Below are 15,997 nucleotides of genomic sequence, written 5' to 3' on the forward strand. Positions count from 1 at the left end.
TTGAAGATACAGAAAGACACTGGCGCCCTCAAAGAGTGTAAAATCTCTTAGAGGTGAAACCAATAATAATGTTAAAAAGATTGACGATAACAAATCCTTGAAAGATGAGTTCTCCAAGGAGTAGGAAAAAGGATTCCAAAGTAGAAAGAAAAGCATGTTCACAAACAAGATAGAGGGAGAGGATGGTTGGCACAAAAACGGACCATTATTTGTGGCCTTTCTTTCAGTGTCGTTCTTCTCACATTACACAACACCTCATATATCGCTTACGGGGAGACTGAGCCACACACTCGATCACCTGTAGTCTGGTGCATCTGGTCAGGCCGGTGAGAAACTGACAGGAGTCAGCAACACGCAGGTAACTTCACCAAGAACCCAAGAAGGGGTACTTGGTAGCTGCAGTCCAGCAGCTCCTAGCTCCCGCGGGCACTCCTGGCCCAAGGTTTCCAGCCAATCTCAGTTCCTCTAGCTTCCCAGGCCCCTCCCACTTCTGAGCCGCCTGAGAGCTTTGAGGGCGGGGAAGCACAGGAAGCCTATCGATATCTCTGGAATAAACTATTCTACCCTGTGCCGCCGCCGTCAAAGTCCGCAGTCTTCTCTGTAGATCGCCGAGCGGAAGCTTCGGCAGTGCTGATCCATCCGCAGGTTTGCAGGAGGCCGAAGCCAGGCTCGCGCCGGAACCATGGTGCGTTGGATTCCGAGCTTAGGCAGGGTTGGGGAAGAGGTCCGCTGGCTGGGCGTTGGGGAGCTTCTTCTCATGCCTTCCTTAGAGCGGTCCGGGGCCATGGGACTTGGGAACCGTAGCCGACGGGATGGTTCAGACGGTGATTCAGCATCTCCGGCCTGGCCGGGAGAGTGGAGGTCGGTAGTCTGTGCTGCCGGTGCGACCTTTCCCTGGGGTTTGTTTCGCTTTCCACTGGGCCTTGAACAGTATCTTCTCGGTCTACCAGCAGATTTCGCTCCTCAGGTTTCTTCAGTCGAATAGATTACGAGCGGTCCAGAGAGGGCCCTAGTGCTCTGTGGGGGAGAAAGGAAAAATAAGGGACTTCAGACCTCCTTGTACTGCCAAGCGCGGACTTGATTCCAGGGTTTGGGTTGCTGCCTGCACCGCGTTCATTTTTTTGGCGGGTCCCTCTGCAATCTTTTTCTTAGAGCTCTGTCAGAAAAAGCCCTTTTCAATCACTTTGTCTGTTCCGTTCCGTCGCTCAGTCGTGTCCGACTCTTTGCGACCCCGTGGACTGTAGTCTACCAGGCTTCTCCGTCCATGGGATTCTCCAGGCAAGAATACTGGAGTGGCTTACCATTTCCTTCTCCAGGGGGTCTTCCCGACCCAGGGATCAAACCCGGGTCTCCCGCATTGGAGGCAGACGCTTTAACCTCTGAGCCACCAGGGAAGCCCTTTGTCTAGTCACCTGATATTACAAATGAGTGAACTGAAGCTGATATTAGTGATGAAATCAGAGTTATAATATAGAGCTCAGGGATTCCAGGCCTGTGCCTGCCATTCCGGCGCTCAGCCTTCTCACCCCCATGATTAGTCTCCCAAGTACTGTGCTGGTTCCGTTCCGTTCCGTTCCGTTCCGTTCAGTCGCTCAGTCGTGTCCGACTCTTTGCGACCCCGTGGACTGTAGCCTACCAGGCTTCTCCGTCCATGGGAATCTCCAGGCAAGAATACTGGAGTCGGTTACCATTTCCTTCTCCAGGGGATCTTCCCGACCCAGATGGACTTGTTTTAATACCGTCTTTAAAGCAGTAATGGGTCTGTTTTTATGGCAATTTGTGTCCACTTCTGACTTCGTGGGGACATTCTTGTGTTCTCATTCAGTATGAATGAATGACAGGCACGTTCAGTATGTGCCTTTACATATTCAGTGTGAATGTTTTAAGTGCAGTGAAGGTTCAAAGATAAATCAGACATACCCCAAATCGTAGTATGAGGCAGAAAAGGAAGTGTAGATAAAGAACTGGTGGGAGTATGTTTTGAGATTTGGGGAGAAAAGATGGAGAAAAGATTTGAGCTGATTTAAGAAAAGGTAATGCTTTTGACCATTTATTAGGGTCTGATATAGGGAAGAATATTAGCAAAGATAGAAAGGAAAGTGGACACATAGGAACTTTAGTAATTGACTCAACCCAAAGCAAGTACTATGAACAGTGTTAGAACTGCAAGACTGGTTGGGAAGCTAGGTAACATCTCGATCCAGCCTCCCCCACACCCCCGCCCAGCTCCCTATCAATGTAAAATTGGCTTGCAACTGATTACAGTAGTAATCTTCCAATGATTCTGCAATAACAGCTTTTCCTTAATGCTGGATGGAGAGAGATGAGAGAACATTTCTTAATGATAGAGCTTGTTAAGGTTTTGAATTTGTAATGTTCTTGTGTTAATAGGTCTTTTTTCATTTACTTTCAGTTTCGCAACCAGTATGACAATGATGTCACTGTTTGGAGCCCTCAGGTAAAATATTTTATATTATTCCTGTGAAGTGACTTTTGGTGACTGCAATGTGTTTAGAAGCTTATGGGATTGTAGGAAGTAAGAAAATGGAGTATAATAATTTTATACGTTCCTGAAACCTAAGTTTATCATTCAAGTCTGTCTTCTAGTTTTAAGAAACAGCTTTTGAGATGTAACTGTGCTCACTTGAGATTTGGGATTGCTAAATTATTTTAAATATGTAAAAGGGTCTTGTAATGACTAAGGTGTGTTGGTGTTTGTTTTTTTTTCATTTTAGGGCAGAATTCATCAAATTGAATATGCAATGGAAGCTGTCAAACAAGGTTCAGCCACAGTTGGTCTGAAATCAAAAACTCATGCAGTGTTGGTTGCATTGAAGGTAAATAAAGCAATAAATATATCTTCCTCCTTTAGAAAACACTATAAAATGTTAGTTTCACTATAAAAATAATAAAATTATAAACTTACTCTTTTGTCTTAAATTAGAGAGCACAGTCAGAACTTGCAGCTCATCAGAAAAAAATTCTCCATGTTGATAACCATATTGGTATCTCAATTGCGGGACTTACTGCTGATGCTCGACTGTTATGGTAAGTATGATCCTGGAAAACAAAAGAAACATCCCTTTTGATTCATAATTGATTACAAATCTAGAAATGATCCAGGTATTTTAGGAAGTTGTCTGCCAGAGTGTTTATCAGTTAAGATTGTTAGTACCTTAATGGATTCAGGCTCAGTTACTAAGTATTCCATTTCTTGATCACTGTAGCAGTAATTAATAGGATTAACCATATTAACATTAATCCTTTTTAGAAGTCATTGAATAATGTATTACTTGTTAACTCAGTATATATAGTTTGATGTTAGATCTGAGAAGAGCTTGACACTTCAGGTTTCTGAAGGATCAGCTGAACCACCCTTGCTGTCTTTAATACACCAGTATTCATTTGACATTTATTTTTTCCAAAGCTCAATTCTGGATACAAAGAGTATACAAAGGTGACTCAGACATAAATCTTACCTTCTAGGAGCTTAAAATCTAGTAGAATATCTGTAGTACAAGGCAAAAAGTAGAGAGCAACAGGTATATTTCTTTGGAGGGGGTGGGGGATAAAGATTATTTTTAGTTGAGAGGCATAGTACAGCTGAAGAGCTGGGGCTTTGGGATCACACAGTCTTTAATTTCCACTTTTAACACTCAATCTGATATTGCTCTAGTTACTCAAACTCTCAGTGTTTTTAGTATTTTTTTCTAAGGTTATTGATAAATAGCCTAACATGTAGAACACTTCATACAGCATCTTTCAGTGTATGTGTTGGTAAGTGGGAGGTAGTTAGCCACAAGTAATCTCTTGTCTGTGATTTAATGAGGAAAGGAGGAATATAAACACTTAAAGAAAATTAATAATGCTGATGTTTAAAATTTTTCAAGTTATTTGGTGAGTTCCCTGCCCTCTTAGGTCAGCAATTTAGTGACTACATTAGTGTTTTCTGTTGGCTATTGAAAATATATATTGCATTGTCAAACATTTTACTTAACCCAGTCTTTCAAAAATATTGTCACATGTAATCATTTAAAAGCTTTATTAGATATTTTACATTGTTTATTACACTAAATCTTTGAAATTTCATGTATATTTTGTATTGATACATCTTAGTTCAGACTAGACACTTTTTTAGTGCTCACTAGTCACACGCTATGGGTCGGACGTGACTGCACTTTCACTTTTCACTTTCACACATTGGAGAAGGAAATGGCAACCCACTCCAGTGTTCTTGCCTGGAGAATCCCGGGGACAGGGGAGCCTGGTGGGCTGCCGTCTATGGGGTCACACAGAGTCGGACACGACTGAAGTGACTTAGCAGCAGCAGTCACATGTTATTAGTACCTGCCATATTGAGCAATGCAGTGTTAGACAGCCTTGGGAAATGAACTTAAGTGAAAGTAGTGAACACCTAGGTTGGTTACGGCAGCCAACATTTGATCATCAGATGTGACACACATAAACTAGACAGAGTGATATGAAAGAATAGTTTATCCTCTTGACTTTAAGAGTTAGGTGTGAATTTTCTTTTCCCCAGTGTTGCATTTGCTTGCATCTTGTTGGGTTTAAGAGACTTAACAGTGGAGTGTCTCCTCTAGAGTACTGCTATGGATAGAAGTAACATCGACAGGAACATGTTAACAGTGCCCTAGTATGGATTCAGTTTCTTCTGTTTGTTCTGTTGGGGAAATTTTTGTCAGCTTTCAAGGAAAAAAGCAAAGTTATTCTTTTTGGTAGCTCAAGACGTGGAATTAAGACAGTCTTGTTGACAGATACGGTAAGAGAAGAGAGATTGCTCTTTTCCTATTGTGCAGCCTTTTCTTCTCTGTTCTGTAAAGTGCTCTGAGGCAAAGGTTATCTAGAGCTAAGAAACATGTAGTCACAAACTTAGGTAAAATTGTGAAAACTTTAAAGTTAGTCACTTTCAATAATAGAACATTTAAAATATAGAGGAGCTTTGATAGAGAAATGCATCCTTGTCATTATATGTTTATGGTTCCATTGTATGGATGTAATTCATGTAAACATCTGGAAGAAGCAAAAAGAAACCAAATTACTTTGTTTGATTAGAATGACTCTGTGATTTGAAATTACCAGTTTTTCTTGTTTCTTTTTCAGTAATTTTATGCGCCAGGAGTGTTTGGATTCCAGATTTGTATTTGACAGACCTCTTCCTGTGTCTCGTCTTGTATCTCTAATTGGAAGCAGTATCCTTTTTATTTATGCATTTATCGTGGCATTTATGGATGTAGACTTTAAAGGGTCTTGATACTTAATCGTTATGTTACTTATTAGGAATATGATAATATATAACATAGGTAAGATTGTACAAACTTTAAGTTTAGTGACTTTTCAATAAAAGAATGCTTAAAGTCTTTAGAAGGAGAGTTGTAGGGAGTTTTACTATGGAAGAATAGATTCTAAATGAGTTGGGTTGTTCTTTTTATCAGCCTTTATAGATAAGCAATTAATATGTTCCAGATATAGATAAGCCCAATTTCAGAAAAACTGAGCATCAATTTTAGAAGAGATTTAATGTTTGTTTATTGGTGGTTATAGATGTTCGCCCCAAATCCTTGCCCCTATATCCAAAATGAATGAAATTCTCTACATCAGAAAAGATCATCTTGCTAGCACTCAATTTGGGTTTTGTGGATAGTCAGACATCTTTTAACACTAAGCCAAAGAAATATTTGTTTTATTTTCTTCTTTTTGGGGTAGTGGATTATGCAGCAATTAAAAAAACCAGAACTCTTTGTTGATAATGTTTAATTTGAAATTAAAGATAGTACTTTACTTCTTGTTAGAACAAACTCTTTAACTGGTTTAAGAAACCCAGATACCAACGCAGCGATATGGCCGGAGACCATATGGTGTTGGACTGCTCATTGCTGGTTATGATGTAAGTTCATAGAGTATTGTTACATTTTAATGATTTTTTTTTTTTGAAACTAACAAATTTTCTAATTTTTAGCTCAATCAGAGTCAAGAATTATGCAATGTTTTTTTCTTCTATTTGTAGGATATGGGTCCTCACATTTTCCAAACTTGTCCATCTGCTAACTATTTTGACTGCAGAGCTATGTCCATTGGAGCCCGATCTCAATCAGCTCGTACTTACTTGGAGAGACATATGTCAGAGTTTATGGAGTGTAAGTAATTTTTCTTTTTTGCCCTCCTAGTCTTTATATAGTGAGTAAACAGTATTCTACATGAAAAAAAGATCTACTTTTCTTGAAAAGATTAAGCCCATGAAGTGTATATTATATCTGCCATATATACTAGTTTTTACTTTCTCTGGCTACCAGGGTAGTTTTAGTCACCAGTAGAACTTTTTCAAAATATAAGTATGTATTCCTTACCTTGAAGATTTTTGATTCAATTGGTCTGAAATTTTGCCCCATCCAGAGTTGAGAGCCACTGTACTAGTTACTACTTGTAAATTCTGTTTACAGCTTTTATTTTTCTGTGATTCTTACTTTCAGCCACATAGACATTTCTGCAATAAGTAGTCCATAAATAAATAAATCAGTTTAGTTGTGAGAAAGAAAAGTAAAAGATGTAACATGATAATAGGGGCAGGTTTTCAAATGGTTTGCTTATGCAAGGGTCTTGGATTTTAACACATGCTTTTTATGCATCTATTAAGGTAATCATGCATCCACCGCCACCCCCACCCCCCAGCATTCTATTGTGGTGTATTGCATTCATTGACTTTTTTTTTTTTCTATTGAAGGATAATTGCTTTACAGAATTTTGTTGTTTTCTGTCAAACCTCAACATGAATCAGCCATAGGTATACATATATCCCCTCCCTTTTGAACCTCCCTCCCATCTCCTGCCCCATCCCACCCCTCTAGATTGATACAGAGCCCCTGTTTGAGTTTCCTGAGCCACACAGCAAATTCCCATTGGCTATCTATTTTACATATGGTGATGTAAGTTTTCATGCTACTCTTTCCATACATCCCACCCTCTGCTCCCTTCTCCCCATGTCCATAAGTCTGTTTCTCCATTGCTGCCTTGAAAATAAATTCTTCAGTACCATTTTTCTAGATTCTGTATATATGTATTAGAATACAATATTTATTTTTCTCTTACTCATTTCACTCTGTATAATAGGTTCTAGGTTCATCCACCTCATCAAAATGGACTCAAATTTGTTCTTTTTTATGGCTGAGTAATATTCCATTGTGTATATATACCACAACTTCTTTATCCATTCATCTGTCAGTGGACATCTAGGTTGCTTCCATGTTCTAGCTATTGTAAATAGTGCTGCAGTGAACAGTGGGATACATGTGTCATTTTCAATTTTGGTTTCCTCAGGTTAAATGCCTAGGAGTGAGATTGCTTGGTCCTATGGTGGTTTTATTCCTAGTTTTTTAAGGAATCTCCATACCGTCTTCTATAGTGACTGTATCAGTTTACATTCCCACCTATAGTGCAAGAACATTCCCTTTTCTCCACACCCTCTCCAGCATTTATTGTTTGTAGATTTTTTATGATGGCCGTTCTGACCAGCGGAGAAGGCAATGGCAGTCCACTCCAGTACTCTTGCCTGGAAAATTCCATGGATGGAGGAGCCTGGTAGGCTGCAGTCCATGGGGTCGCGAAGAGTCGGACAGGACTGAGCGACTTCACTTTCACTTTTCACTTTCATGCATTGGAGTAGGAAATGGCAACCCACTCCAGTGTTCTTGCCTGGAGAATCCCAGAGACAGGGAAGCCTGGTGGGCTGCCATCTATGGGGTCGCATAGAGTCAGACATGACTGAAGAGGCTTAGCAGCAGCCGCAGCATTCTGACCGGTATGAGGTGATATCTCATTGTAGTTTTGATTTGCATTTCTCTAATAATGAGCGATGTTGAGCATCTTTTCATATGTTAGCCATCTGTATGTCTTCTTTGGAGAAATGTCTGTTTAAGTGTTTTTCCCACTTTTTGATTGGGTTGTTTGTTTTTCTGGCATTAAGTTTTATGAACTGCTTGTATATTTTGGAAATTAATCCTTTGTCAGTTGTTTCATTTGCTATTATTTTCTCCCATCCTGAGGGTTGTCTTTTCACCTTGCTTATAGTTTCCTTTGCTGTGCAGAAGCTTTTAAGTTTAATCAGGTCCCCCTTGTTTACTCTTGTTTTTATTTCAGTTGCAGTAGGAGGTGGGTCATAGAGGATATTGCTTTGATTTATGTCATTGAGTGTTCTGCCTAACGTTCATTGACTTTTGAATGTTCAGCCAGCTTTGCATTCCTGGGACAAATCCTTCTTGGTCATGATGTATAGCATAAATTATACGTAAAATATTTATGGAAACATATAAACATTGCTGGATTCAGTTTGCTGATATTTTGTTGAGGTTTTTGTGTGTTTGTTAATCAGGGATACTCATCTGTAGTTTTACTTTCTTTTGGTAGCTTTGTATAGTTTTGGTCAGGGCAATACTGACCACATACAGGCAATTGAAGACTCTTTTATAAAGAGCAAATACGGTGACAAACATTTCACAGAGTACATTTTACAAAACTTTGAGCTGTAAAATCCTGATTTGTATCAGGATTTTAATTTAACTTAGCATAAGAAAAGGGTAACTTTAGTAACAAAAATCATGTATTCTCTCATTAAATAAAACAACAGCAATCTAATAATAGATTATTAGAAGATTATATGGCCAAACATTAGATTTTCTTTATTATGATATATTTAGTGTGTGACTAAAACCATGATTTCAGACTATAGACCTGACAAATAAATAAAGGCAGCCTATCATGAAAATAGAATTAAGAAGTAATTGTTAATTTATTATATTTAGGCAATTTGAATGAACTGGTTAAACATGGTCTGCGTGCCTTACGGGAAACCCTTCCTGCAGAACAGGACCTAACTACAAAGGTAAATATCACATTTTCCAATTGGGGATACTAACATAGTTTAATCATATATTATACAAATGTAAGTAATAGAGGTGTGTATACTTACAATTCTTTAATTTGCAAGATGGTTTCCTCGGCTCATTCTTTCTCTTTAAGGTATTCACTAAATGACTGATTTTGAAATGATTTTTAAACATTTCTTTTTGGTATAAAGCAATAAAACATAAAATTCTGTTGCAGAATGTCTTTCATCAAGAGATAGGAATATCTTTGTATTTTTAATATACATTGAGCACCAATCACATGCAGGCAGTAGGCACTGAGAAAATATAATGCATACAACAAACATCTTGGCATTCCTTGGACATACATCCAGGTGGGCAAAGAGAGACAGTGTATCCACAAGTAGATTATGTAGGATATTAGAATGTGATAAATGCTTAGAAAAATAAAACAGGTTCAAAAGGAGAAAGAATGGCCAATAGGGTATAAGAAGGAGGCATCATGGGTATAATTTAACATAGAGGGGTGAAAGATGGTCTCACTGAGAAAGTGAAATTTGAGGGAAAGATCTAAAAGAGTTGCGTGAGTGAGCTATGTATGTGGGGCCTTGAGTTCAGAATGTTCCTAGTATTCAACATAAGGAGGCCAGTTGTGTTGGAGTCAGTAATCAAGAGGAGAAGAAGGAATAAAGTCAGAGAGGTAATGGAGGCCACATAGCATATGTCCTGTAAACATTGCAGGTACTTTGGATTTTACTCTGAGTTTGAGCAGAGCAATCCTGTGGCTTGATGTAGATTTTAAAAGTCACTCTCGTTGCCATTTTGAGTAGGGGCATGGGTGGAAATAGTTTCAAGGCTGTTACAGTAATTCAAGTGATAGACTGTGGTAGATTAGAGCAGAGTCATAGAGTTGGAGATGATGAGAAGTGGTTCGATTTTGCATGTGTTTTGAAATTAGAACCAGAAAGGTTTGCTAACGACTTGGTTGTGTGAGTTTAAAAAATGCCTTTAGCGTTTTTGCCTGATTAGAGGAAGGATAGACTTACGATTTACTGAGATGGATGAGACATTTGGAGGAACAGATTTCGGGGTTAAGGTTGTAGAGGAAGATCAGGCAGTTAGTTTAGAACATACAAAATTTGAAATGTCTCGTTTGTCCATTTGGTGATACAGAATAAGTGATTATTGGATGTTCACCCCCTAGAGTTTGGTGGAGATCTCGGTTTATCCTAGAACTAAAGTTTTGACGTCTTCGTGTAAAAAAGGTATTTAGAGATTGGCCAGGATTAGATTTTTGAAAGATTAGAATAAGTTTGAAGACTTGGTCAAGGGTACTCTATCCTTTAGAGATTAGAGGGTGAGAGTAGGAATCAGCAAAAAGGGACTGAGAAATATGCCAGGGAGGTAGGAGGAAAACATGGAAAATGTGGCATCTTTAAAAGGAAATGAAGAAACCAGTCATCCATTGGAATCAGTGGTAGGGGGATTAGTTCCAGAATCCCCTACCATGGATCCCTAAATCCAAGGGTGCTCAAGTCCCTTATGTAAAATGATGTCATACTTGCATATAGCCTATACACAATCCTCCTGTATACCTGAAATTATCTCTACATTACCTGTGTCACCTAATACAATGTAAATGCACGTAAATAGTTATAATTGCAATATAAGTGCTGTGTAAACAGTTGCCAGGGCACAGCAAATTTAGTTTTGCTGTTCAGAACTTTCTGGAATTTTTTTCCCCAAGTATTTTTGATCCATGGTTGGTTGAACCCACAACTAACAAATAAAGAACCTACTAATAGAGAGGTGAACTGACTTTTAAGGAGAAGAGAGTGAAACACTCACAGTAGGCCATGAAAGATGTGGACTGAGAATTAACATTTAGATTAGCAGTGGTGTTACTGAAACTTGACTAGACAGTCTTAATGGAATGGAGGGGAAAAGTACGCTAGAAATAGAGTCAGGAGAAAATGAGAGAAATTGGAGACAGCTCTTCAGAGGAGACTTTCTGTTACAGGTCCAGAGAAAGGGGGTGGTGGTTGGTAGAGAATGTAGGGGAAAAAAAGGGTTTTGGCTTGTTAAGATGGGAGAGATTACAGAAGTTTGCTGCATGGTTATAAAAATAATCCAGTATCAAGAAAAAGATTGATGGAACTTCCCTGGTGGTCCAGTGATTAAGACTGCACTCCAGTGCACGGGGCATGGGTTCCATCTCTGGTTGGAGAACTAAGGTCCTGCATGCTACATAGCACAGAAATAAATAAACAAGTAAAGATGTGCACTAAGTAGATTAAACATCATTATTAAGGAAAAAAAAGGTTAAAACATCTATATAGGATAAAATGAGAAGAACTGCTGGACCAATCACCAACAGTACCTAGGTGAAAAGGTAGACTTCAGAGAGGACTGGGGCTCTTCATTCCCAGTAACACGAAGGGAGAGAATCTAGGGATAGATATAGGAAAGATTGGATACTGTGGAAGCTTATGAACATTCTCTTCTGATTGCTTTCTCAGTTGAATAGAAGCAAGGTTTTGAGCTGCAAGAGAAACGGAGAATGTTAGAGTTGTCCAGGGAAGGGGAGATTGAATGATCTAGAAACTTGTATAATACAACAACTAAAGCCCTCCTTGAGGTTAATGATCACTAGAGAGATCAGTTACCATATTATAAAATACATTTTGTTATGATTGGGTAATTAAGTTAATGTGCGTATGAAGACTTTATAACCTGCATAATCTTTTTTTAAACAGCATTTCCTATCATAAAAATAATATTCTTTCAAAAAAATTAGGAAAGTACATTAAATTGTTTTTATTTGTTTTAAAAATACCTATAATGCCATCACTTCAAGATGACTGTCTTTTAAATTTTGGGTATACAGTTGACTGTTGGCATTTACAACTTGGAAAGTTTGGCTCAGGTATCTAGCTTTCTGATTTTACATTTTTAGTGAATCATAGAGAATGCCCTATATATCCTTAATGTCTCAAGTTCTCACTGAAATTTTATTTTATTTATTTTTTAAAATTTCATATAGTCTTTCTTGGTCTGCTTCTATTAATTACATTATCCCCATGTTAAGAATGTTGCCCAGGCACAGAGCAGGATTCAGTACGTATTTTGTAATGAAAAATTTTTACTTACCTGTTGCCTTTAATTTAATATCTAAATAGATACCATATTCTTCTATAATTACAATATGGAAATGTCTATGAACAAAATAGATAAATTTTTTGTCATATGCTGAGGAAAGAATGGTGGCAGTAAGATTCATCCAGAGTTTTAGCAGCAGCAGCAACGCAGCCAGAGTATGGTCAGTGTTTGGGGACAGAGGTAAATATCCGCAATCCATGCATACCTTTGATTTCTTCTTTTAGTGCCTGATTAACCATCTGGTGCTGCTGGACAGTTCTCTTCTCTTTAAATTCTTCTGATTCAATTTTAATTTCATACATTGCCCCACAGCCTCCTGAAATGTCAGTGACTTTGAGAGCTGTAGCTTGAGGAAACTTTTCTTTTGAGAATCTGGGTCACTTTGAGCTCCCCCTCAGTCTGTGAGGCAAACATGCGCTGGGCCCAGTGGAGAAGAGGAAGCTGGCGGGTTCTGCGAAGCAGAGGCGCTGCCGCAGCCAGGCTCCACACCACCATCCCGGCCGACGCGGCCCACCATCCCTCACTGAAATTTTAATCTTACAGGAGCTCTACTGTACTGGTTAGCATTCACTGAACATTTTAAGAGTTGCTTTTTAATTTTTCCATGTAGAACATAGTTCTAAGTCCCCTAAACTCAATATTTTAGAACCCAAAATTTATTTCCTTAAGAACCATCATGTCTTAACTTACACAAGGAACAAATTTAATTATTTCTTAGAATGTAGGCTTTACCTCTCAGATGGTAAAGAATGAAGGCTTCAGTTCAGTTCAGTCGCTCAGTCGTGTCCGACTCTCCGCGACCCCATGAATCACAGCACACCAGGCCTCCCTGTCCATCACCAACTCCCGGAGTTTACTCAAACTCATGTCCATCGAGTCGGTGATGCCATCCAGCCATCTCATTCTCTGTCGTCCCCTTCTCCTCCTGCCCCCAACCTTTCCCAGCATCAGAGTCTTTTCCAGTGAGTCAACTCGTCGCATGAGGTGGCCAAAATATTGTAGTTTCAGCTTTAGCATCAGTCCTTCCAATGAACACCCAGGATTGATCTCCTCTAGAATGGACTGGTTAGATCTCCTTGCAGTACAAGGGACTCTCAAGAGTCTTCTCCAACACCACAGTTCAAGAGCATCAATTCTTCAGCGATCAGCTTTCTTCACAGTCCAACTCTCACATCCATACATGACCATGGGAAAAACCATAGCCTTGACTAGACGGACCTTTGTTGGCAAAGTAATGTCTCTGCTTTTTAATATACTATCAAAGAAGGCTTGCTGCTGCTAAGTCACTTCAGTCGTGTCCGACTCTGTGCGACCCCATAGACGGCAGCCCACCAGGCTCCCCCCGTCCCTGGGATTCTCCAGGCAAGAACACTGGAGTGGGTTACCATTTCCTTCTCCAATGTGTGAAAGTGAAGTCGCTCAGTCATGTCTGACTTGTAGCGACCCCAGGGACTGCAGCCTACCAGGCTCCTCCGTCCATGGGATTTTCTAGGCAAGAGTACTGGAGTGGCTTGCCATTGCCTTCTCCGAAAGAAGGCTTACTTCTTAGCAAATGGTTTGTTTCCTCACACTGGTCTTCACATTCTGACTGTGAGCCAAGTTGCAAATTTCTAGGTGACATAGACCTTCAGGATTATTCGTAGTTATCAAAAGTGAATATTAAATCTGCAGATTACAAAAATTTACCAGTTTTCTTCTTTTTCTCCCTAAGTTTTTTTTTGTCTCATTCAAGTGCTGTATAAATTTTTATTCAGCTTTTTTTCATTTTATCATAAGCCTATTTCCAACCTAAATTCTCTCGATTTTTAATTTTTACCTTTTTTTCCCCCTTCAGAATGTTTCCATTGGAATTGTTGGTAAAGACTTGGAGTTTACAATTTATGATGATGATGATGTGTCTCCATTCCTGGAAGGTCTGGAAGAAAGACCACAGAGAAAGGCACAGGTATATAACTAATTATAACCAAGAGACTAATTCTTTTGTGAACTGCTGTTCCTACCACAACTGTGTAAATCTACTGTTTTTGTCTTTAATTTTTGAGATAGGCTCATAATTCATGTGGCAGTAGGAAAACTAAGAACTAATACTGAGAGGTTCAGTGATCTCCATAAAACACAAAAAGGGTGATTTAGTTCTCTGTTGTAGCTTCTGAGTTCTGTGTGTTGATGGGCTCAGCTAGATGGTTCTTTGGCTCATGTCACTTCGGGTTTCTCAAACATTGCAGTCAGTTGAAGGGGTAGGGCTGGAACATCTGAGATGGCTTTACTCTTGCGTCTTCTTTACTCACATTTGCTAGGTATCTTGGAGGGACAGCTAGAAGGGTGGCTGGGCCTCCGTCCATGTAGTCTCAGGGCCTCTCCTTCACCAGAGTATCTCTGGCAGGAAGCAGCTCAGAGGTTGCAAAAGTTCAAAAGCTCAGAAGTACAGGCTGCCAGGCATTCTTAAGGCTGAGGCCCAGGACTGGCACAGCATTCTTTCTTTACTTTATGTTGGTTAAAGCAAGTCATAGAGCCAGCCAAGATTCTATCAGAGGTGGGACTGAGAGAAAACTCACTGGTGACCAGCTTGGGAAACCAAGTTGACTCTTTACAAATATTGAGAAAAGGATCAAGAAGTACTGGTGAATCTCAGGTTAAATACTGGCCTTTTTTGTCAAAAGTTTGAATACACATTTGCTTTTATAGGTGCGTATTTAATAGCTGTGTAATTGGGAAACAAAGTACCTTGTACAGAAATTTCTTCTAAGCATGAATTCTTTTTTTAACTTGAAAAAGATGTTAGTATTATTTGGAGCAGCAAGATTTGCCTTATTTAACTGCTGTTGGGAACGATGCAGCTTAGTACCTCACAGCTGCTTTGTTGGAAAATATTTTTGCTGTGTTTATTAGTGCAAGATGGAGAAGGCAATGGCAAGCCACTCCAGTACTATTGCCTAGAAAATCCCATGGATGGAGGAGCCTGGTAGGCTGAGTCCATGGGGTCACTCAGTCGGACACGACTGAGAGACCTCACTTTCATTTTTCACTTTCACGCATTGGAGAAGGAAATGGCAACCCACTCCAGTGTTCTTGCCTGGAGAATCCCAGGGACGGGGGAACCTGGTGGGCTTCCGTCTATGGGGTCGCACAGAGTCGGACACGACTGAAGCGACTTAGCAGCAGCAGCATTAGTGCAAGAATGTCTAAAGTGTGCCGGTTCTATTTTTAAGGCTAGTAGTAGCAGCAGCAGTGATAGAAAAGCCTTTATTCTTGAGCAAAACAAAGTATGATGAAATGCTAGAGTTGTTCATTGATTTTTATTATGTAATATTTGTGAGTAAAAGTATATATTGGTTAAGTGTTCTTTTTACATACCTTGTTTTTTCTTCCTCTCTTAAGCCAACTCAACCTGCTGATGAACCTGCAGAAAAGGCTGATGAACCAATGGAACATTAAACAATAAACCAGTCTATATATGTATTGTCATACCTGTAAGAATGCAGGAGCACATACTGATGACAAAAATCTATACTTTGAACCAAAAGATGCAGAATGGTGGAACAGAATGGTATGTTTTAGGAATCAGTTCAGATGTGAGTTTTTCCTAAGCTGCCACCAAAACCATATAATTGGGTTCATTTTTCTTTAAGAGGGTCTCTATAATCATTTTCTAGAAATATAGTTCTCTTTACTAATGTTTTTATATGAAGAACATAGTGTCTTTGTGGTTTTAAAGACAACTGTGAAATAAAATTGATTCACCTGCTGATGTATCAGGGTTTTACTTTTTAAGTAGCTTCAACTGTAAACAGTAGTCTGAGATTATAGCTGTGTCATCATCATATGTGGTCACCATGTGTGCCAATTAAATTGCCTTATTTTTAGTGACAGGAAAAATATTACCTCTTAAATAAAACAGCCTGATGGACAGGGAGGCCTGGCGTACTGTGATTCATGGGGTCGCGGAGAGTCGGACACGACTG

At 39.3% G+C, this 15,997-nt stretch overlaps 1 protein-coding gene and 1 pseudogene across 1 annotated transcript; one reads left to right on the forward strand and one right to left on the reverse strand.

Moving 5' to 3' along the window:
- The first annotated feature begins 572 nt into the window (after positions 1 to 572).
- Positions 573 to 15,780, forward strand: PSMA1 (proteasome 20S subunit alpha 1). The gene is made up of 10 exons (XM_055423331.2): positions 573 to 685; positions 2,414 to 2,458; positions 2,736 to 2,837; positions 2,945 to 3,048; positions 5,122 to 5,210; positions 5,835 to 5,905; positions 6,026 to 6,155; positions 8,814 to 8,893; positions 13,870 to 13,980; positions 15,414 to 15,780. The coding sequence occupies exons 1-10, from the start codon at positions 683 to 685 to the stop codon at positions 15,468 to 15,470; spliced, it is 792 nt and encodes a 263-aa protein (XP_055279306.1). The 5' UTR covers positions 573 to 682; the 3' UTR covers positions 15,471 to 15,780.
- On the reverse strand, positions 12,040 to 12,530 carry LOC129554487 (bolA-like protein 3 pseudogene; annotated as a pseudogene).
- Positions 15,781 to 15,997: the final 217 nt, after the last annotated feature.

This window comes from Moschus berezovskii, chromosome 14, assembly GCF_049115385.1.
Source record: "Moschus berezovskii isolate FMDL1 chromosome 14, NW_MosBer_1.0, whole genome shotgun sequence".
NCBI classification, from domain to species: Eukaryota; Metazoa; Chordata; class Mammalia; order Artiodactyla; family Moschidae; genus Moschus; species Moschus berezovskii.

Excerpts from the sequence above, each read along its gene's own strand:
- PSMA1 (XM_055423331.2), top strand. Across the intron at positions 5,211-5,834 it reads TGTATCTCTAATTGGAAGCA|AAACCCAGATACCAACGCAG; the intron begins GTATCCTTTTTA and ends AACTGGTTTAAG. Across the intron at positions 13,981-15,413 it reads GACCACAGAGAAAGGCACAG|CCAACTCAACCTGCTGATGA; the intron begins GTATATAACTAA and ends TCCTCTCTTAAG.